Source organism: Manihot esculenta, chromosome 7, assembly GCF_001659605.2.
Source record: "Manihot esculenta cultivar AM560-2 chromosome 7, M.esculenta_v8, whole genome shotgun sequence".
Classification (NCBI taxonomy): domain Eukaryota; kingdom Viridiplantae; phylum Streptophyta; class Magnoliopsida; order Malpighiales; family Euphorbiaceae; genus Manihot; species Manihot esculenta.
Window position 1 is genome coordinate 26813175 of NC_035167.2, and position 24651 is coordinate 26837825.

General features: G+C 36.8%; 1 protein-coding gene across 1 annotated transcript; it reads left to right on the forward strand.

The window, feature by feature from the left end:
* Positions 1-22788: 22788 nt before the first annotated feature.
* LOC110619717 (zinc transporter 1) lies at positions 22789-24262 on the forward strand. The gene is made up of 3 exons (XM_021763265.1): positions 22789-23436; positions 23545-23694; positions 23885-24262. Exons 1-3 carry the CDS (start codon positions 22828-22830, stop codon positions 24188-24190), a joined length of 1065 nt encoding a protein of 354 aa, XP_021618957.1. The 5' UTR covers positions 22789-22827; the 3' UTR covers positions 24191-24262.
* The last annotated feature ends 389 nt before the right edge of the window (positions 24263-24651 follow it).

The following is a 24651-nucleotide window of genomic DNA, read 5'->3' on the forward strand; positions in this document are numbered from 1 at the left end:
CATGAGTTTTCTCCTTGTTTTGAAGAGTTGGGAGCTTTGAGCAAGATTTTGAAGCTTGGAGATTTGTAGAGCTTGGATCTCCATATCTTCACGTTTGGGGTCACACCAACTCTTGTTCTTCAAGAGGTAAGTGTCGATCCTTAGCTTTTATGAAGTTTTAAGTGAGTTTTATGGAGGTTATGGGTAGAGATGCATGTTTAGGGTAAAGTGGGTTTTTGGTTGATTTGTGGTCAAAGCATGCTTATGTGTTTAGATGTGCTGTTTGTTGGGGTTGTAAGTTAGGTTTGGACCCCTTTGTGCCTATACTTGAGTATATGCAGGTTGTGGAATTGTGGTTGGCATGTTTTGGGTGTTTGGAAGGTTTGGGAGGCTTGTTTGTGCATGAGGCTGAGTTCTGGATGAACTCAGGTTCGGTCGCCGAAGGTGGTTTCGGCCGCCGAACCTGCCTATGGATGCATGGTTTGGCCGCCTAACCTTGCCCCCGAAAGTTGAGTTTTGGCTTGAAAGCAGACTTTCGGCCGCCGAAGGAAGGTTCGGCCGCCGAAAGTGCCCGAGTTTCGTCTCTAGAGAGGGGGTTCGGCCGCCGAAGGTGCCGCCGAAGATGCCCTGTCCAGCTTTTCTTTGCTTGTTTCCCATGCATGCTTGAGGATGTTTTAGGGGGTTTTTAGGGAGTTGTTTATGAGTTGTTTAGAGTGTGTTTGGTACCTCATTCGAGTCCACTTGTGTAGGATCGGACCCGAGGGACCGAGGAGGCCATCAGTGTTAGCTGTTGCAGAGTCAGTCCAACGTCTGCCAGAGGTGAGTGGAACTAAACTTAATGTTTTCAATATGAGAAATTAAATGCTTTGAGCATGTTTCATGCATCATGAGTATATGTAATAGGTTGATTGCACTAGTGCCACGAAGATGATGCATTGCATTTTTTATGATGATGTGGATGGACCAAGGCGATCTCAATAGCCCACGATCTATTAAGTAAGGAAAGTCATGTGTGAGCTCCCTGGGGGGGGCCGGGCGCTGACAGAGGGAGTTTTGAGGTCATGTCCAATCCGAGATGTGAAATGTTTGTGCTGTGATGCATTTCATGAAAGCATGTTATTAATGAACTATTTTCATTGTTTCTACTTACTGGGCTTTTTAGCTCACCCCTCTCCCCTAACCCCAGTTTTGCAGGGCCAAAGTGAGCTATGGGGAGTCAGAGTCAGCAGAGTATGAGTTGAGTATGTAATAGAGTAGTGGACATGATGTAAATTAAAGGATTCGTATGTAATGTATAGAGATATAATGTCATGTAATAGATAGAGTTGTGCTTTGCCCTAGTGTATGATTTATCTCTTGTTATGCATGATCTTGTTTTCCGTTTCTTGATGAGAAATGTGTTGAACCAAGGCTGACTCGTGATATGCTGATCCTATGAGAGTGGGTTCTATGTTTTCAGACATAGTGCATACAGGTCAAGCTTGGTAAGGGGAAGGAAAGTTTTTCAGTTTTTTATGTTTATGTTTGATCATGTATGGGATTTATCAGGTACACAGAGTTCAGGATAGGCTTGCTACGGGTCTTGGCGGCCTTAAGCCGATCTGGATCCTAGCGCCGGTAGCGGTCCGAGCCGTTACAGAGGGGTATCGGAGTCCGGGCTGTTACATGTAGTGTCAAAAAAGGGAATCAAAGTGGACTGTAAGAAAGTAGAAGCTGTAGCTAACTAGTCCAGACCCACTACAGTGACAGAAATCAAAAGCTTTTTGGGTTTGGCAGGTTACTGTAGGAGATTCATTTAGGATTTCTCCAAAATAGCTGATCCTATGACCAGGTTGACCAAAAAGAATCAGAAGTTTGTCTGGTCAAATCAGTGTGAGGAGAGTTTTGAAGAGCTAAAGAGAAGACTGACATTAACACCAGTGTTAGCTCTGCCTACAAGTAATGAGGATTTCACAGTGTTTTGTGATGCATCCCGTGTGGGACTAGGTTGTGTGTTGATGCAGAATGAGAGGGTAATTTCTTATGCTTCTAGACAGTTGAAGAAGCACGAGTTAAATTATCCTACACATGATCTAGAGATGACAACCATGATCTTTGCACTCAAGATATAGAGGCATTACCTGTATGGGGTAAAATGTGAGATCTTTATAGATCATAAGAGTTTGCAATACATCTTGAGTCAGAAAGAGTTAAACTTGAGGCAGAGGATATGGGTAGAACTGCTTAGTGATTATGATTGCAAAATCTAGTATCATCCGGGTAAAGTAAATGTGGTGGCAGATGCTCTTAGCCGGAAATCACTTGGCAGTTTACCCCACATCTCAGTAGAGAGAAGACTAGTGGTGAAAAAATTTTACAGGCTTGTTAACGAAGGCTTGCAGCTAGAGTTATGGTATAGGTGCATTAGTAGCTCAGATGAAGGAGACACCCGTGTTTCTAGATCAAGTAGCATAGAAATAACACGAAGACTTCGAGTTGGTAAAAATAGCAAGAGCTGTTTAGAAATGTAAGAATGGTGATTTTAGGTTTGACAACAGAGGGATTCTCCGTTATAGAAATAGACTGTGTGTACCAGATGACATAGGCTTGAAAGGATCCATTATGAGAGAGGCTCATAATGCGAGATATAGTGTTCACCCTGGAGCCACCAAAATATATCAGGATTTGAAGAAAGTGTATTGGTGGCCATCCATGAAGAGGAAAGTTGCTTAATTTGTGTCCACTTGTGAGTTATGTCAAAGAGTGAAGTTAGAACATCAGAAGCCAGCTAAAATGCTCAACCCACTATCAATTCTAGAGTGGAAATGGGAACACGTGGCGATGGATTTTGTGGTGGGGTTACCAGCAACGTCCAACAGACATGACTCTATATGGGTAATGGTGGATAGATTGACCAAATTTGCTCACTTTATTCTTATCAGGAGCGATTATTCTATGGACAAGTTGGCACAGATCTATATGGAAGAAATCATCAGGTTGCATGGGGTTCCAGTTTCTATAGTGTCAAATAGGGGATCCCAGTTTACCTTTAGGTGTTGGCGGAGTCTGCAAAATGCTATGGGCACCAAGCTAGACTTTAGCACTGCCTTCCATCCACAGACTGATGGACAGTCGGAGAGGACCATCCAAACTATAGAAGACATGCTAAGAATGTGTGTGCTAGACTTTGGTGGTTCTTGGAGGCAACATCTACCATTGGTAGAGTTTGCCTACAATAACAGTTACCATGCTAGCATTGGGATGGCTCCTTATGAAGCTTTATATGGGAGAAAGTGCAGGTCACCTGTTTGCTGGGAAGAAGTAGGAGAAAGGACTTTAGCGAGGCTAGAATTAGTAGAGATCACCAGCAGGGTAGTACCTATTATCAAAGAGAGAATCAGAACAGCTGTGAGTAGACAGAAGAGCTATGCAGACATTCACAGAAAGCAAGTTGTTTTTCAGGAGGGGGATATGGTATTGCTTAAGGTGTCTCCTATGAATGGGGTGATTTGTTTTGGAAAGAAATGTAAACTAGCTCCAAGGTACATTGGACCCTTCGAAATCCTGCAAGAGATCGGGAATGTATCTTACAAGTTAGATTTACCTGCTCCTATGGAGAGAATCCATCCAGTTTTTCATGTTTATATGTTACGAAAATTCGTGTCAAATTCGGGCAAGGTTCTTAGTGAACCTGATATGGAGATCTTAGGAGATCTCACCTATATTGAGCAGCCGGTACGGATTGTGGACACACAGATCAGAAAGCTGAGAAACAAGAAAATTGCGATGGTGAAAATTTTATGGATTCACCATAACATAGAAGAGTGCACCTAGGAGACCTGAGAGTCGATGCTTAAGCATTACCCCCACCTCTTTTAAAGTAAGTTGCTAAATGTTTACATGTGTTTCTTGATCTATATGTTTTTCTTATTTAATTGGTTGAACATTTAAGGACGAATGTTCTTAAGGGGGGAAGAATGTAATACCTGACTAAACTCCAACGTCGAAATTTTCACCTTTCGATGGAATCTCCATCGAAATTCGGAATCCAAAGCTGGAATCTTTAGAAGAGTAAAATAAGATTTTTATAAAATGGATTTGAATGTTTTGAAAAAGGTTTTAAGGTTCGGCCGCCGAAGGTGGTTTCTCCAGCCACCTATAAAAGGCCATCAGACCGAAAATCGAGAGAGTTTTTTCTCCATCTTCGGGCACAGGTAAGTCCATGCCCTTTATTCAGATATTCTTGCTTACTTTATTAGAGAATTCATGAGATTTTACCTTGTTTTTTTGAAGATTTGAGTTTGGACTTCAAGTTTTAGCCATTAGAGACTTTTGGAAAATGATTTTCCCCTCTTCCTTCAAGTTTTAATTGTTGTGTGTTCCGTTTTCTTCAAGAGGTAAGTTAATCTCTGCTTCTCCTATGTTTTCTAAAGATTTTAAAATCTAAGTTTTACAAGTATTTAGGGCATGCATGATTATTTATCCAAAAAGTTTAAGGTTTATGTTAGTTTTGATGTGAGATGTTTTTCTGTTGGATATTTGTTGATGCATGTTAAGTTTAGAGCAAGTTTTGAGGTCTCTTATGTGTGTTAAGTGTTTATGGTAGCTGTTAGACTATTGCATGTGAGAAAGGGAGCTTTTGGTGGCTGTGAGTATAGGGCAGCATCGGGTTCTGCCTTGCTGGAGAATCCAAGTTCAGCCACTGAAGTAAGGTTCGGCCATCGAACCTGCTTGTGGAAGCAGCCATTTGGCCGCTTAAACTACCTTCGAAGGCTTGACCTTTGGATCTGTGAAGGGCTTTAGGCCGCTGAACCTTCCCCTCGAAGGTTTCGACCTTCGGATCTATGAAGAGCTTTAGGCTGCCGAACCTGCCCCCAAAAGTTTTGACTTTTGGATCTGTGAGAGACCTTCGGTCGCCGAACCTGCCGCCGAAAGTCCCTTGCCCAGCCGTTTTCTGCTTGTCTTCTATGCATGTTCTGGTATGTTTTTAGGGATTCTTGGGGAGTTGTTTAGAGTACTGTAAAAGTTATGTTTGGTCCCTCATTTGAGTCCATCTGTGTAGGATTGGACTTGGGAGACCGTAGAGGCCTGCAGTGAGATAACTGCGTCAGTTTTTAGGTGAGCGTTAGCCAGAGGTGAGTAGAGCTAAATTGGTATATTATTTTAAAGAAATCAAACCTATAAGCATGCTCATGCATTACGAATGCCATGTATATGTATTAGGTTATTTGCATTAGAATTCATGAATATGAAACATTGCATAATTTACTATTGTTGTGGATGGATGTTGGATGACCCACTAGCCCTCGAGTATGATATGTTATGACGGATATGGACAGACCAGGACTGCTCATTCTACGCCTCTGACACTATGTAAGAGAAAGATTAGGGCTGCACATTCTACGCCCCTGGCATTATAAATATGTTATGATATGTTTAAGAGGAAGTCTTGAGGAGCACCCATCGTGGGCCGGACACTATTAGAATTTGTAGGGGGTTACTGATGACAAATCCATCGTGATGTGAATTGTTTGTGTTGTGATGCATTTATACGAGTATATGTTTATTGAACTGTTTTTATGTTATGCTCACTATGCTCTTGTAGTTATCCCTTTCCCCTAATCCCAGGTTTGCAGGATCAGAGTTAGCTCGGAGAAGTTGGCTGAGTTGCTGGTATAGTCTTTTGAAATAGTATAGTTGTGGAAATGTATTCTTTTATGGGTTAGAATTGTGCTTTGCCCTAATATATGTTTATTGAACTGTTTTTATGTGCTGCTCACTATGCTCTTGTAGCTTATCCCTTTCCCCTAATCCCAGGTTTGTAGGATTAGAGTTAGCTCGGAGAAGTCGGCTGAGTTGCTGGTATAGTCTTTTGAAATAGTATAGTTGTGGAAATGTATTATTTTATGGGTTAGAATTGTGCTTTGCCCTAGTATATGTTTATTGAACTGTTTTTATGTACTGCTCACTATGCTCTTGTAGCTTATCCCTTTCCCCTAATTCCAGGTTTGCAGAATCAGAGTTAACTCGGAGAAGTCGGCTGAGTTGCTGGTATAGTCTTTTGAAATAGTATAGTTGTGGAAATGTATTATTTTATGGGTTAGAATTGTGCTTTGCCAAGTGTTTGTCCTTGTAATCCATGTTTTCATGATCCTTATTTAAAAATTTTAATTATGAGTTTATGTTTGAACTGAACTTGAGACATTTTATGTTAACCATACTTGAGCATTTGATGAGAGCTCTAGTATGAGTTTTATAATTTCAGTTTTAATGCGTACACAGGTCGAACTTTGGTTCATGAAATGTTTATATTTTTGTTAAATTGTGTGATTATGTATGAGATTTTATTAGGTGCGAAAGAATGTATAGTAGACTTGCTATGGACTCCGGCGATCTTAAGTCGATCTGAACCCTAACGCCGATAGGGGTCCGATTTTCGGGTCATTATAGATATTATCTTTAAATTTCACCATATCCATCTTGGCTATTAGGAATTTGAACCCATAAACCAGCAACTGGTGCGATGAACACTTCATTTCTTACTATTTCATTCAAGAAATTATGAAAAGCACCTCTATTCACCAAGATGTGGATCCTCCTTTTACCATAGAACCCCTTGGCAATTAAAGTTTGATTACTATTAATGCCATTATATTGCATTGAGAGAAATATAGTGTGATTACTATTAATGCCACTCTTTCATTCAAGAAATATTATATATATACAGATTTTGAAATTAAAATTTATTATATATTTTTTATATTAAAATAATATTTATTTTGGCTCAAAATAATATAAAAGTAAAATATTATATAAAACCCACATCATTAAAATTATGATCATCTTAATCTCATTTTTGGATATTTTAAATATTTCATAGAATTATTTAAAATTTATGATGTCATAAATTTTTTTTTATAAAATTAATGATATAAATATATATTCTGCCAATAAAATTTTAATGCTTTCTACCAACTTAAATCAAACGAGAATGGAAAACATTTTTGAGTTCCATGTTTGGACTCTCACATTTAAATGCTGAATCTACCACACGTCATGATCTGTAATTGGGTATTTTTAATAATTAGAAATTTGTTATTTTTGTTTGTTTTTATAATTACATTCAGTTAATTATTGTTTGTTTCCTTTCTGCCATTACTAATGTGAATGGATGACAAATGCTATACAGTCCAGCTTTGTTTCACATTTTTTTTAAAATTAACAAAATTAAAAAATTATTTGAATTTGTTACGAATTCAAATTCGAAAAAAATTAATCGAATTGAATTAATTTAAAATTTTAGTTTAATCTTTTATTTATTTTGATTTAGCTCAATTTTTAATTTTAAAATTTTTGGTTATTTCGATTTATTTCGATTTTATTAAAAAAAATTAAAAAAATCAAAGCGAACCGATTAATGATAATAATATATTATCAGAAAAAATTAAAAAAATCAAATCAAACCGATTAGTGATAATAATATATTATTTTTAATAATATAAAGAGACTAGATCATATTAAAGTTAAAATATTTTAGTTAATTTTAAAATATTAAAAATAATATAAAATAAAAAATTTATTAAAAATTCAAACCAAATCGAATTGGATCGAATTAAAATGAATTAGACCAGTTCAATTCGATTTAATTTCTGACCAAAATTGATTCGGTTTAATTTCTATAAATACTAAAATTTCGATTTTTAATTTATTGGTTATCAAACCATTGGAATAGATGGAGAAAATAGGAAAAAATTAAATAGTTATTGATTTAAAATGAAATAGACTAAATAGTTAACAGTTTTTTGAAAACAAAAATTATTTAATATATTTTTTAAGATAAAATGATTAAATAGTTAATTTTATTAAATTGCAGTAATTAAATGGTTATTTTCTTATTTTTTATATTTATATAATTATAAAAAAATTGAATAATGAGTAATAATTTATATGATCTAATTTACAACTAAGATAATAAATGCACTTAATTTTTTGAAAAAAAATTATATTTCTCCATAAATAGACAATTACAGAGACACTTCCATTTGTTAAAATCCGTTTCACTAGGTTTTGTCGTTTTGCTTTTATTAAAACCTGTTTTCTACTTTGCCAAATCAGTATACTTGAAAACCATGGTCCCTTCATTTGAGCTCTTAATGGCTCAAATAAATAAGAAAACCCAAAGACTCTTCTCCATGGGCTAATTCAAATTTTCTCTTTCTCTTTTCAATGGCTTCATTCCCTCAAATTCAAAATTCACAAAATCATATCAGTGAGAGTTGTGATTATGACATGTTTGGCTTCATCATAAATCATCTCCACCAAGAATTCAATGGATCTCTTGATCTTAATTACCCAAATCCAATTCTTAAATCAACCCATTCCTTCTTAGATCTATCCTCTCAACCTCTGCAATCTAAACCCATTTTTAAAAATCAGGTAAATTTTTTATATCATCTATGTCTAATTTTGCTTAGTGATTTCTCATGTTCTTTCTTTTTTCTTATTTCTTTTTAAATTTATTGCTCATTTATTTCTTATTTATGAACTCCTCTTTGTTTAGATTCATTCATAACTAAACAAGTTTTGCAAGAATTTAATTCAGTTAATTATTCTCTAATAATAATTCTATTTAAAATAAAAAAATTCAATTTTTTTTAATTTAAAAATATTCATATTAAAAAAATAGAAATTTTGTATGATTTTATAAAATTTATTTAATTTTTTTGAAAAATAAATCATTCCAGGTTTTCTATTGAAAAACTTCTTCATTGTATTGTTTAATTTGATTTTTTATTTTTTATTTTTTTTGCTATTAGTAATATTTATTATTGGATAAATTAGTATCAAAGTCTCCAAATAAAATTACCCAATTTAAACGTCACCATATTTTATAAAATTCGATTTTAGTTTTTCTATTAACAAAATTTTTAACTCTCTTAAACTATTTATACTATTTAGTTCGTACTATTTAGTTCGTGTAATTTTAATTATATATCTTATTTAGTTCTTATAATTTTAAATATTTATACTATTTAGTTCCTCTAATTCAGACTAATATAAGTTGATAAATGATTTCTTTGATAGAAAGATTAAAACATTAGAGGATACAAAATACTGAATATTTTAATTGAATGATTTTTAAATAGGAATGAACTAGAAAATTTTTTAAAAATCTAGGGTCCTAAGAGTAATTCTCCCTTTATTATTTTATTTTTTCTTATTTTTTTAACAATTCAGAATGAAGCAAGGTGTTCTCAAAAGGAAAGCAAAAAGAGAAGGCATATGGAGATAGAGCATGAAGAACACAAGATGATTCATGATTTGAAACTTAGACTATCACCACCAGGGATTAATCCAAAAGATGAATCAGCATCAGCAAACCAATTGGAAAATTCACAATCTGAATCAAATGAAAGCAGTGAGAGTGATGAGAATTTGGTGGGTTTGGTTTTGATGGGTTGCACAAAATGCCACATTTATGTTATGGTTTGTGAAGTTGAACCCAAATGTCCAAATTGCAAAAACTCATTTTTGATTGATATGTTTCAACATAATACCTTACCAAACACTAAAAGATCAAAAGGGTGTTAGTTTTTTTTTTCAATTTTAAACCCAAAACCCATTATGGAATGTTCTAGTATCTTGCAACAATTTCCTTTTTTTTTTTTTTTTTAATGTCATGAGACAATTATTTTAATTGGTGTTTTGTTTTGTTATAGTGAGAATATTAATTTAATACTTCATTATTTGATCATTAACTTTTTTAGTAAACTTTTCTTTTAATTTTTAAGAAATTATTATTTAATTTTTATGGTATGATAAAATTAATTATTTAATTTTTTTTAAAAAAATATATTAAAAACTCAACTAAAACGTACCTTATGTTAATTTTTAGTACTAATAATGTTAAAATTTAATAAAAGGATATTTTAATTGTGATGACCTCCGGATTTCTTCATCCCGGTCTGGGGTCAGACCCATGACAATAGCACATTATCTAGAGGCCCTCAAGTCCCCCGCATGGACCCAGTTCGACCCACTCAGCCTTGAGACCGGACTCCATTTAAGTTTCTCAATCAGGCCCGCCAGCCCGTACGGCTCCTCAAGCATATCCTCTTTGGACTCAGTTTTAATCTTATCTTCCGACCTGGCTTGGAACCTAGATAGAGACTGACCCATCCGTCTGGTGGGTCCATCAGCATGAGTGCTCGTGGAGAATCAGATGCCGTTACGTACGTAGCAGGAATATGATATTCTCGTATGTTCGAATCAACATGGCAGGGACAGGTGGCCCAATAATAGACAGTTTGTTATACGTCGCTAATAGACAAAAGAAAATAGATAAAAGGAGGATTGCCATCCTCTAGAGGGAGACTTTTTTGCTAAGTTTACAGAACTCTTATAAAATCATATTTTCTGAATTTCAGATTATCAAATTGAAATTTCAAAATCGCATAAACTCTTTAATATACTTTTGAGAGTACAGGGACTAACTGACTAATTTTGCCATACTATATGAATAAAATAATAATTTTTTTTAATTTTTCATTTTTAGCTGTATATTGATCGTAAGTTGTTTGCCTTTGCGGCAGAAACAGAAAAAGGAAATAACCGTAACTTACCATGTTTTACTTTTCATAATTTACAAGTATATCACATAGTTAATATGGGGCTGTGGTTTTGATAGATGGTGGTATTGTGCATTTGATGGTTGTATCACTATTGTTCAGCCACTGTTCTATTGGCTTAAAAGATTGGGAAAGAGGACTGGAATTTTGGAGAAGACTCTGTAGCATCTTCTGAGTTTGGGTCAATTTGGTTTGTTTTGAGTCTTTGATTGGTTTGATTTTCTTTGAAACTTTGGGTGGGATTAATTGTATGCAATAGAGTCCCTTTTAAGTCGCTGTATTATCGCTGTATTTTACCTTAGGGTCTTGTGAAACTAAAATCTGGTGTGCATTGATAAAAAAAAATTACATAGTTTAATTTTAAATAAGTTTCACACATAATATGAGTATAAGTTGCTTTGGAGGAAGATAGAAGATTAAAGATTAAAGAGTTTAGATTTAATATTGTTTAATTAAATATTAAATATATATCAACCAAATAATTATTTACACTTTGTATTATTTAAGATTAACACATTAAATATTGAAATTAAAATTGTGATTTATTAAATATCTATACTTATAAAAATCATATTTGATGTTACATAACAATCGCCTAAAGAAGGTCGTGAGCTGTTATCACAAAACAGGATTGCGTGGCAAGGATCTAACAAGTGGACAATGTGATCCCGTCCGAGAAAAGGAAGATCTGAACACCTTAATACCCAATTCACTGACAAGACTCGCCCCCTAGATAGGATGAATCTCCGCATAAAGTTACCGTTATTAGGCACGGTCTAATATATCCCCATTATGTCTATAATTGCGGGATCACCAAACTATTAGCTGGCGAACTCCCTTAATCAAGTAGCTAGCCACATCACTGCCAAATTATCAAGAAATACTATATTTGTCTCTATCTTCTTACAGTATAAAAAGGGAACGATCATAGAGGTAAAGGTATGTTGGTCTCTCACAGAACTACTCTAGAGTTCTAAATATTACAATACTTTCACTTTTATTCACCTTATTGACTTGAGCGTCGGAGTGGCTCCATAGGCGCCAAACACCTCACTCTCTCTTCCTTAAAGAATTGACCAATCACAGTCCAGCTCTATTTTTGCCATGTCATCAATTTGATTTTAGCAACATCATTTGGTTCTATTATTGAAAAATTTATTGAATCCTTTCTATTCATTTGGATGAAACCAGTCTCTTATTCCTTTTCTCTACAAAAGAAGTCTCTCTCCTTTCCCTCTCAAAATGGCTAATACTTTTACGAGCTATTGGTATATTGCTACCAGTGAGGGCGTTATCGTTTCTTTCATCCCGGAAGTGGACAAAACACGCCCTCAATGGTTAATGAAGCAGAGCTCAATAATCTAAACAACAAGCAAATGATCCTATATATCCAAAAGTTGTAGACTACTCTCGAGCAATATAAGACTCGGGGGGAGCCATCAATCACGGCTCCCAAAGGAAGGGAGGAAGCCTTCATTGACACATCTAGGCCCCCAGACATAGGCGATCAAGAGACAGTCCAAAGGGAAGGCCGAGTTCGAAGAGGGGGAATTAGACTATGCTTTGAGAGGTGTCGACTGAAAGTTAATGCCGGCCGTCCAAAGGTACTAGAGGAGCATGTAACGACCCGGAAACCGGACTGCTACCGGTGCTAGGATCCAGATTGACTTAAGGTCACCGGGACCCGTAGCAAGCCTAACATACAACTTGTCATACCTGATAAATCCCATACATGATCATGCATTTACATAAAAATTTTAAACTTTTCACACACCAAGCTTGATCTGTGCATGCACCATAACTATAAACATAAAACCCCGCACCAGAGCCCTCATCAAATGCTCTAGTGGGGCAACATATCATATGTCAAGCCTAGTTCAACATAACTCATCATTAAAACATTAACATAAGATCATGTACAAAAAGGGATTCCCATACATTAGGGTCAAGTACAATACTAATCCTCAATACATTACTATACATTATCTTACATTACATCATTTTACATTATTTTACATATTATGTCCACCACTAATCTATTACATATACATAACTTTTACCCTTGACGACTTCCCAATCTATCCTGGACCTGCAAACCTGGGGGTTAGGGAAAAAGGATGAGCTACAAAAGCCCAGTGAGCAGAACAATAAAACAATTTAGATATCACATGCTTTTATGAAATGCATCACAACACAAGTCAATCACCTTAAGATGGTATTGTCACGAATAGTCCTCTACATATCCAATAAATGTCCGGCCCTCGACGGAGCTCCTCAGGACTTCCTCTTAAACATAACATAACATGTCCAATTATGCCAGGGGCGTAGAATGTGCAACCCTGGTCTTTTCCTTACTCTGTGCCAGGGGCGTAGAATGGGCAACCCTAGTCTTTCCGTTACTCTATGCCAGGGGCATAGAATGGGCAGCCCTAATATTTCCGTACCATATCATATCATATCAGATCGAGGACTAATGGATCATCCAAAAACCATCCAAATCAATAATAATTAATGCAATGCATCATATTCGTGAATTCTAATGCAAAACAACCTAATACATATCATGGCATTCGTGATGCATGAATCATGCTAAAAGATTTCTTTGCTTTGAAAATAAAAGAAGTTATGTTCTACTCACCTCTGGCTGACTCTAGACTAACTCTAAAACAGCTAATACTGCTGGCCTCCTCGGTTCCTCGGGTCCGATCCTACACAGGTGGACTCAAATGAGGGACCAAACATACTCTAATATGACTTTAAACAACTCCCCAAAAACCCTCTAAAACATCACCAAAACATGCATAGAAAACATGCAAAGGAAGGCTGGACAGAGCACTTTCGGGGGCAGGTTCGGCGGCCGAAACTTCCCTCCAGAGCCGAAAGTCCAAACTTTCGGGGGCGAGTTTAGGCGGCCAAACTGCCTCCACAAGCAGGTTCGGCGGCCGAACCTGGGCTCTCCCAAAGGGCAGAACCCGATTCTGCCTTGCAAATCCAGCCACCCACAACAATCCAACATGCATCAAAACTATACTAAAACATGCATAAACACATTTCCAAGCATATAGGGGCATAAAACTAACCTATACCCCAATAAATATCACATTTAGCATACATTTAACATAAAGGGTACATAAACCCTAACATTATACAACTAGCCTAAACATGCATCAAAACCCCTTAACCCTTCATAAAACTTACTTAAAAACATAAAAGAAGATAGGATCTACACTTACCTCTTGAAGATCGAGAGGAGAGGTGATCCAAACTTGGAGGTTGGGAGAAATCGGGCTCCGGGGCCTCCAAGCCTCAAAACTTTAATCTTAGCTCAAAAATCTTCAAAACATGGTAAAAACTCATAAAAATCTTGAAAGATTTAAGGAGGAAACACAAGATCAACAAGGGGGTGGCGGAGACTCACCTTGCTCGGAAATGGAGAGAGAAAACTCGCCCATTTTAGAACAGGGGGCCTTTTATAGGTGGCTGGCCAGACCACCTTCGAGGGCCAAAAGTGCCTCCGCAACTCCACCATGTTCGACGGCCGAACCTGGGTTTCTCCTCCAAAACGTTTTCTTTCAAAACTCAATTTCTTTCTTTATTAAAACTATAAAAACACATAAAAACATTTTAGAAAACCATATTTTACCCTTCTAGAGGGTTCCGACATTCGAAATTCCGCCGAGAGGTGGGAATTTCGATGCCGGAGTCTAGCCGGGTATTACATTGAGAGCTACAAGATACCAATTATGAGCAAGAAAAGCAAGTTGTGCAAGAACCAATGCAACCTGAAGCCTCTCCAGCACAACCTGAAACACCACCTGCACAAAAGACTGAACCAAAGGTACGTTTTTAGATTCCACCTCCTTTTCCAAAAAGATTTGAAAGAAAGCAAAAAGAAAAAGAAGAAAGGGAGATTCTTGAGACTTTCAGAAAAGTGGAAATCAACATACCACTGCTAGACGCTGTTAAGCAGATTCCAAGGTATGCGAAATTTCTAAAAGAATTGTACACCAATAGAAGAAAGCTAGCTGCAAGAGAAAAAGTAAGTGTAGGTGAAGTTGTTACAGCTATGATTAAAAGAGAACTCCCTACTAAATGCAAAGACAAAGGTATGTTTGCTATCTCTTGCAAGATTGGGAATGTTGGAATTAAAAAAGTCATGTGTGATCTTGGTGCATCCATAAATGTCATGCCTCTTTCCATCTATAAATCTCTGAATGCATGTGCACTGAAAGACACAAGAGTTGTGATTTAATTAGTTGATAGATCTGTGGTATGTAACAACCTGGAAACCGGACCGCTACCGGCGCTAGGATCCAGGTCGGCTTAAGGCCGCCGGGACCCGTAGCAAGCCTGACATACAACCTGTAAACCTGTTTAATCCCATACATGATCAACAACATACATAAAATTTTAAACTTTTTCTTTTTCATCCATCAACCAAACTCAACCTGTGCATGCACCATACATAATCATGAACATTAACCCACCTTGGAGTCCTCCTCAATGCTCCAATGGGGTGACATAACATACATCAAGTTTGGTTAAACATAACTATCAATAAAAGATCATGTACTCATGAAGGGATTACAACATGCTATGGTCAAGCACCACTCTATCCTTAAGAACATCATTACATTACATTTCTACACTGTACTAATACATTACATCATATTCATGTCCACTTCTAACTAATACAATAACATAACTCTACTCCTGCTGACTTTCTGGTCTACCCTGTACCTGCAAACCTGGGGGATTAGGGAGAGGGGTGAGCTACTAGAGCCCAGTGAGCAGAATAATAAAAACATTATATTAACATTTCATGCTTTCATGGAATGCATCACATCACAAACATATCACATCAAGGATGAACTTGTCACCAGTAGCCCTCTACATATCCAATAGTGCCAGAACGTAGAATGGGTCTTGGTCTTTCCCTTACCTAGCATAACATAACATTCCAATGTGCCAGAACGTAGAATGGGTCCTGGTCTTTCTCTTACATAGTGCCAGCGAACGTAGAATGGGTCCCACTGGTCTTTCATTCCATACCGTACATATCATATCGTCACATCATAGGTCGAGGGCTATGGATCATCCAACGTTCATCCACATCAACAACAAAATATGCAATGCAACATATTCGTGAATTCTAATGCAAACAACCTAGAATATCTCATGGCATTAATGATGCGTGAATCATGCTAAAATGTTCATTATTTGCTTTAAAACGTAATGAGTTATTCCACTCACCTTTGGATAGCTCTGAACAGACACTGGGGCAGCTGACTCACTGCTGGGGTCCTCGGTTCCTCGGGTCCGAACCTACACAGGTGGACTCAATGAGGAACCAAACATACATGAACATAACTCTAAACTACTTCCCAAAAACCCCCTAGAACATCATGAAACAATCATAGAAAAACATGCAAAGGAGGGCTGGACAGGGCACTTTCGGCGGCAGGTTCGGCGGCCGAAAGTCCCTCCAGATCCGAAAGTCAGGCAGGTTCGGCGGCACCTTCAGCGGCCGAAACTCCCAGACAGAGACGAAACTCATGCATGTTCGGCGGCACTTTCGGCTGCCGAAACTGCCCTCCAGAGACGAAAGTCCTCTTTCGGGGGCAAGCTTCGGCAGCCGAAGGCTGCCTCCACAAGCAGGTGGACTCAAATGAGGGACCAAACATACTCTAATATGACTTTAAACAACTCCTCAAAAACCCCCTAAAATGTCACCAAAACATGCATAGAAAACATGCAAAGGAAGGCTGGACAGGGCACTTTCGGCGGCAAGTTCGGCGGCCGAAAGTCCTTCCAGAGCCGAAAGTCACCCACTTTCAGGGGCAGGTTCGGCGGCCGAAAGTCTCCTCCAGAGCCGAAAATCCAAACTTTTGGGGGCGAGTTTAGGCGGCCAAACTGCCTCTATAAGCAGGTTCGGCGGCCGAAACTGGTTTCGGCGGCCGAACCTGGGCTCTCCCAAAGGGCAGAACCCGATTCTGCCTTGCAAATCCAGCCACCCACAACAACCCAACATGCATCAAAACTATACTAAAACATGCATAAACACATTTTCAAGCATATAGAGGCATAAAACTAACCTATACCCCAACAAACATCACATTTAGCATACATTTAACATAAAGGGTACATAAACCCTAACATTATACAACTATCTTAAACATGCATCAAAACCCCTTAACCCTTCATAAAAATTACTTAAAAACATAAAAGAAGATAGGATCTACACTTACCTCTTGAAGATCGAGAGCAGAGGTGATCCAAACTTGGAGGTTGGGAGAAATCGAGCTCCGGGGGTCTCCAAGCCTCAAAACTTTAATCTTAGCTCAAAAATCTTCAAAACATAGTAAAAACTCATAAAAATCTTGAAGGATTTAAGGAGGAAACACAAGATCAACAAGGGGGTGGCGGAGACTCACCTTGCCCGGAAATGGAGAGAGAAAACTAGCCCATTTTCGGACAGGGGCCTTTTATAGGTGGCTGGCCAGACCACCTTCGGGGGCCAAAAGTGCCTCTGTAACTCCACCATATTCGGCGGCCGAACCTAGGTTTCTCCTCCAAAATGTTTTCTTTCAAAACTCAATTTCTTTCTTTATTAAAACTATAAAAACACACAAAAATATTTTAGAAAACCATATTTTACCCTTCTAGAGGGTTCCGACATTCGAGATTCCGCCGGGAGGTGGGATTTTCGATGCCGGAGTCTAGCCGGGTATAACAGAGCAAGAGGAGAATTTTGGCCTAGATAGTGCCTCGCCTTTTTTGAAGGAAATCTTAGTAGAAACATTCTCAACCAAGTTCAAATTGCCTAGTTTAGACAAGTATGATGCTACAGAAGATCTTAGGAGTCACCTGGCGATCTTTAGGACGACCATGCAACTTTAGGATGACCATGCAACTTCAGGATGTCAATGATTTCGTATTGTACCGAGTGTTTCCGTCAACACTCACAGGTTTGGTTTAGAAATGGTACCAACATTTGAGCCTTAATTTGATTCAAAACTTTATGCAATCACTATATTATTTAAATCTCAATTCATTACTTGTATACCTCCTAAAAAATTCTCTTTGACTTGCGAAAGATCGGCCAAGGAGAGGGCGAGTCCCTAAGGAGATTTATCTCACAGTTCAATGCCGAGGCTATATAAGTGGAAGAGTTGAATCACGAGATAGCGTGTGAAGTATTAAAAAAAGGAACATGCAACATCAAGTTTATGGATTTCTTAATAAAAAACTCAGCCTCAATGTATCAATAGTTGATAGACAAGGCCCAAAAGTATATAAGGCTAGATGACGAAGTCCAAGCACTGATAGAGGACAAAAGGACGAAGCAAAACCAAAACCAAAACCAAAAGTTAGAAAGGCAAGAACATGAAGGAGATCACAGGAGTTACCTAGTCTCCCGAAGGAGGGTTGACCAAAGTAAGTATAAAAATTATACTCCATTAGATGACTCACGATCAAGTATTCTAATGTGGATAAGGAAAAATAATAAGGAGGTCGAGTGGCCCCCATAAAAACTATGGATATACGACGGAGGAATATCGACAACTAAAATGTAACGACCCGAAAATCGAACCGCTACCGGCGCTAGGATCCAGGTCGGCTTAAGGCCGCCGGGACCCGTAGCAAGCCTGACATACATCCTGTAAACCTGTTTAATCCCATACATGATCAAAAAAATACATAAAAAAATTAAAACTTTTCTTTCGTACATTCTCTCATACACCAAACTCAACCTGAGCATGCACTGAACATAACCATAATCATAAGCATTGACCCCTCTGTGGGATCTCATCAATGCCCCAACGGGCGATGTAACATATGTTGAGTTGGTTTACATGAACATCATAAAACATCTAAGATCATGTATAAAAAGGGATACCTTACACATTGGGTCAAGCACAATCTCTAATCCTCAATATCATTACATACATTACTATTCATAACTTTACATCATTTTACAATTTATCATGTCCACACTCTATCTATTACATACACAAGACTTCAATACTCTTGCTGACCTCCTGGTCTACCCTGTACCTGCGAACCTGGGGGATTAGGGAGAGGGGTGAGCTACTAGAGCCCAGTGAGCAGAATAATAAAACATTTAAAACATATGATAACATGGAATGCATCACATCACAGCTAATCACATCAAGGATGAAGTTGTCACCAATAGTCCTCTACATGGTCCAACTGTGCCAGAACGTAGAATGGGTCCTGGTCTTTCTCTTACATGGCATAACATAACATTCCAATGTGCCAGAACGTAGAATGGGTCCTGGTCTTTCTCTTACATAGTGCCAGCGAACGTAGAATGGATCCCACTGGTCTTACATTCCGTACCGTACATATCACATCGTCACATCATAGATCGAGGGCTAAGGATCATCCAACATTCACCCACAACAACAACAGTAGAGTATGCAATGCAACATATTCGTGAATTCTAATGCAACAACCTAGTATATCTCATGGCATTCATGATGCGTGAATCATGCTAAGACTGATTTATTTATTTTAAAGCATAAGAGTTATTCCACTCACCTCTGAATAGCTCTGACCAGACACTGGGGCAACTGACTCACTGCTGGGGCCCTCGGTTCCTCGGGTCCGAACCTACACAGGTGGACTCAAATGAGGGACCAAACATACATGAACATAACTCTAAACTACTCCCCAAAAACCCCCTAGAATATCATGAAATAATCATAGAAAAACATGCAAAGGAAGGCTGAACAGGGCACTTTCGGCGGCAGGTTCGGCAGCCGAAAGTCCCTCCAGAGCCGAAAGTCAGGCAGGTTCGGCGGCACCTTCGGCGGCCGAAACTCCCAGACAGAGACGAAACTCATGCATGTTCGGCGGCACTTTCGGCGGCCGAAACTGCCCTCCAGAGACGAAAGTCCTCTTTCGGGGGCAGGTTTCGGCAGCCGAAAGGCTTGCCTCCCAGGCAGGTTCGGCGGCCGAAAGTCCTTCGGCTGCCGAACCTGGTTTCTGCCAAAGGGCAGAAACTTGGTTCCTCATGCATTTTTGCCTCCCAAAACTTTCAAACATGCATTTTTCCTAATCTACAACATACATACTCAAGCATACAAGTTCCTAGGGGCATCAAACTATCTTAAACCCCATCTACAACACATCAAATATCCACATTGTCCAAAAACATAACATAAACCCATAAACCTAACCATAAGCTAAACATGCATTCTACCCCATAGATCTACTTAAAACTTGCTTAAAACATGCCATAAGCTCAAGATCGGCCCTTACCTCTTGAAGATTGAGAGGTGAACGACCCTAGCTTAGAAAATGGGAGAGAGAGAGTTCCTTGAACCTCCAAGCTCCACAACTTGCTCAAATGCTCAAAATCTTCAAAACAAGGGTAAAACTAATGAAAATCGAGAAGGATTTGAAGGAAGGAACTCAAAACCGGCGAGGGATGGCAGAGAGCTCACCTTGGCCGAAAATGGGGAGAAAAGCTCGCCCGTTTTCGGCTAAGGGACCCCTTTATAGGTGGCTGGCCAGGCCACGTTCGGGAGCCGAAAGTGCCTTCGCATGCATGCCATGTTCGGCGGCCGAACATGAGATTCGGTGGCCGAACCTGGACTTCCCTCACTTATGCTTTCGGGGGCCTAAAAGCGCTTCCGAAGGCATGCATGTTCGGCGGCCGAACCTGAGTTTTCCTCCAAGGTTGTTTTCATGCAAAAACTCATTTTCTTTTTACTTAAAACCATGAAATACATCAAAACATTTTATGAAAACATGTTTCTACCCTACTAGAGGCTTCCGACATCCGGGATTCCACCGGACGGTAGGAATTCCGATACTGGAGTCTAGCCGGGTATTACAGCGAAAGACTGATAAAGGACAATACATTTCGAAAGTTTGCCAGAAAAAGTAGAGAAGAAAGGAGGCCCCAACCTTAGGTGACAACTCCCGAGACTTCTCTTAGGCCACGTGGCAAGGATCTGATAACCTAGAGTGCGGTCCCACCTAAGAAAAGGAAGACTCGGACATTGAAACACCCAGTTCACTATCAAGACTCGCTCTCTCCTGGATAGGTCGAGTCTTAGCATAAAGTTACGTTTAGTAGGCACTGTCCAGTATATCTCTGTTACGCCAATAATCACAGGATCGCCAATTGATTAGCTGGTGAGATCCTTTATCAAGCAGCTGGCCACATCATCGATGGATTGTCAAGAATACTATATTAACTCCATATTCTTACAGTATAAAAGCTAATAATCATAGAGACAGTGGTATGCAATTCTTTTACACAATACTCTCAAGTTCTACATTCACTCTATTATCTAGTTTACTGACTTGAGCGTCAGAGTGGCTACCGTAAGCGCCAACCACCTCACGTTCTCTTTCTTGCAAGTTTAGCCAATCACAGCACAACTTCATTCCATCCGCATTAGTTATAGTCTAAGGGAAAATTCTTAGGTGGATCCAGTCCAGTATAGACTTAAGAAATATTAAAATGGATTTCATCTATTTTTTTATAGGAGAACCCATTTATTTATATTTTAGTCCATGGTGAATCAGGTTCAGATAAGTATTTCCTGTAGTCTAAATTATAATTTTTTATAAATTTAAGAAAATTTTTTTTTCTCAAAGTGAACTTTAGATGGCAATAATATAAAGACGTAGAAGATAAAATTCTCTTTTTTTCTTAGCCGGAAATCAACTTCAGTCCATCATCAGTCTACTTTTAAAAGGATTTGATTTCTTGCCTATATTTGCATTTAACACATTTTTGGACTATTTTTATACTAAGACTATAAATATAAATTGTTTTTTAATAAAAAATTACAATAATTTGATCAAATATTTATTGAAATTTAAGTTTTTTACCATTGTTTTTTCACAGGATTAAAATGAACTTCTTGAAAGTTAATTTTGATTTATAATTATTTTATATTTCAAGATTAAGTAAAGATTATTAATTGTAATTATTGTGATGAATGTGATATCAAATAGAAATTTTCTTCCGTGAGAAAAAGTTATTGTAAATCTATATAAATACTTGTATTCATCATTCCCTTCCTACCTTTGTATTATTTTATTTTTTGATATTATATTATTTAAAAATTTACAAACCCAATTCACCTGAATGATTTCAACACAACAAATAATATTTAAATATATATTCAATTAAATCCATATATTTTTATTCAAAAATCAAATAAATTCAATTTAATTTTTTTTATTAGTTAAGTCTCTCTATTTTCACTTAAGGGATAAATAAGCTCTCACCCAATATAATGTTATTTTTTTAATAATAAAATATTATTTTTTTAATCATAAAAATATTTTTTATATAATAAAATTTTATTTTTATAATTTTAAAATTATTTATTATATCTATATATTTTTAAAATTTTTTTAATTAAAATACTAAAATTTTGATATTTTAAATTATAAAAAAATATATTATATTAGAATTTAAATTGATCTTATTTGCCTCTTGAATAAAATTATAGGGGCTGAATATGACTTATTTCTAATAATATTTAGTGTTTTAATATGGCTAAAGTATTATAATTTAAAATTTGAGAGTAACCAAAATAAATAACGGTACTGAATAAAACCTATATATCTTCAAAAGTCAATATATTCTTAATTAGAATTTTGATTGGATTAAGAAAAATACAATTACTCTAAGTTCTCCATCTTTTATTATTCCTAACTTATCTTATATATACATGCTAAAAAAAAAGTATTTATGTGGGTATTAATTTTTTAATTATTAATTAATGTATTAAAATAAATATATTTTCATATATAATTAATAGGTAAAAATTAATACTCATATAAATATATATTTTTAATAATTTTATTTATATATATATATATTTAGTTGATTAATAGTACATTAAAATAATAAAAAGAAATCTCACCTGACTTTTCTTGAAAAAATATCTCACCTCAATCAAAGGAGAGAGATAACGATAGAGGTTAAATCTAATTAAGATTTTGAATGCAATTAAAGCACTGTATTAACTCATAATGTCGTCATTTATTTGTACATTGATACACTTGTCTTCTCTCTACCAAGCCATTCTCACTCTTCATGCAAACACATGTCGCCATTTTTATATTTCTTTCCTTTCCTTTCCTTTGACTTCCTCCGCTCACTCTTCTGCAACTCCTCCTTAAAAACCCCATCAACGCCTCCACCTCTCCATCACTCTCTCTCTCTCTCTCTCGCTCTCTTGCTATGAAGAATCCTTCCTCCATTGTTTCCCTTTCCTTTCCTCTTTCTCTTCTTTGTCTTCCTCTTTTAGCATATTCAGAGTGCACATGTGATCAAGATCCAGAAGAGAATGATAAGACCAAGACGATCAGATATAAGCTGGTGGCAATTTCCTCCATTCTCATCGCAAGTGCACTTGGTGTTACTATCCCCATTTGTGGAAAGAAAATTTCATCTTTAAACCCAGAAAAGAGTTTTTTCTTCCTCATAAAGGCCTTTTCTGCTGGTGTGATTCTCTCAACTGGGTTTGTTCACATATTCCCAGATGCATATGAGAGCTTAACAAGCCCTTGTCTTAAGGAAAAGCCATGGGGTGAGTTCCCATTTTCAGGTTTCGTAGCAATGGTGTCTGCAGTTATGACAATGATGATCGATTCATTTGCTACCAGTTATTATAGAAGGTTGCATTTTGAAAAGGCTTTGCCTGTGAGTGGAAATGAAGAGATGGAAAGAAAGCATGAGGGACATGTCCATGTTCATACCCATGCCTCCCATGGCCATGCTCATGGCTCTGCCTTAATTGCAGATGCTTCTTCGACGTCTAGTCATTTCAGGCATAGAATTGTATCACAGGTATGTGAACATAAACATCATCACTGCAATTTCAGGCCCAATTTAAGCAAGTACTTTTCTGTTTCTATTATATTCCACTGTTATTGATGCGTTGTGCTGGTTGAGAAGGTTTTGGAGTTGGGAATTTTGGTTCATTCAGTGATAATTGGGATATCATTGGGAGTTTCAGAAAGCATCAACACAATCAAACCCCTAATAGCAGCACTGACTTTCCATCAATTCTTTGAAGGCATGGGTCTTGGTGGATGCATTTCTCAGGTTCATTTCTTTTCTCGAGCTAAGTTAAACATTCTTACATTTTAACTTCAAAATTCTTTTAGCAAATATATTTTAACTCTGAAAATAGATAAATAATTTTTTTAAAAATCATAGAAATAAAAATAAAAATAAAAATGAATTGGATAACAAAAGGGGTTGTGCTAATATTGAATGGAAAATTGTTGTGCAGGCAAAATTCAAAGCTCAATCAATGGTGGTAATGGTGATATTTTACTCATTGACAACACCAATTGGAATAGGAATAGGGATGGGAATAACACAAAGTTATAATGAGAATAGTCCAACAGCTCTAATAGTGGAAGGAGTATTGAATTCAGCAGCTGCTGGGATATTAATTTACATGGCACTAGTTGATCTGCTTGCTGAAGATTTTATGAACCCTAAATTTCAATCCAATTTTAGGTTGCAGCTTGGTGCTAGCATTTCTGTTCTTGTTGGTATGGGTTGTATGTCCTTGCTAGCCAAATGGGCATAATCTCTGTTTAGTATTATTTTTAGGTTTTTTTTCTCCCCTTTTTTAGCAATATAAAAAGTTAAAGTTAGCTCAGTTCTTTTGATAGAATATCTTTTTTTTTTTTTTGAAATGTATTTGGAATTTTTTTTTTCAAAAAGAAAGAAAGAAATTTAGAGTTCGGTGTAATTGTTTTCTTATTTGATTATCATTTAAAAATATTCGAATTGAAATTATATTAAAAAATATTTTGGTGATTTTCATCTGAAAAAAATAGTTGGATTTTGCAAGGTTATTATTATTAATTTAAAAGATTTCTAATTAAATTAAATTTTATAATTAATAATTAAATTTTAATTTAAATTAATTGAAATTGATTATTTCAAAAAAAATTGATTATATTAATTTTTTTCTTTATTTGAAAAAACTTTGACACGTCAGTCTTTCACCTAATTATAAATATAAATTAAAGGCTTTTTTAAATG

What these genes read in the sequence shown, in the direction of transcription:
- LOC110619717 (XM_021763265.1), top strand. Translation starts at nt 22,828, where the DNA reads ATGAAGAATCCTTCCTCCATTGTTTCCCTTTCCTTTCCTCTTTCTCTT. An exon ending in GGCATAGAATTGTATCACAG is followed by an intron (nt 23,437 to 23,544) that starts GTATGTGAACAT and finishes CTGGTTGAGAAG; the next exon opens with GTTTTGGAGTTGGGAATTTT. An exon ending in TTGGTGGATGCATTTCTCAG is followed by an intron (nt 23,695 to 23,884) that starts GTTCATTTCTTT and finishes ATTGTTGTGCAG; the next exon opens with GCAAAATTCAAAGCTCAATC.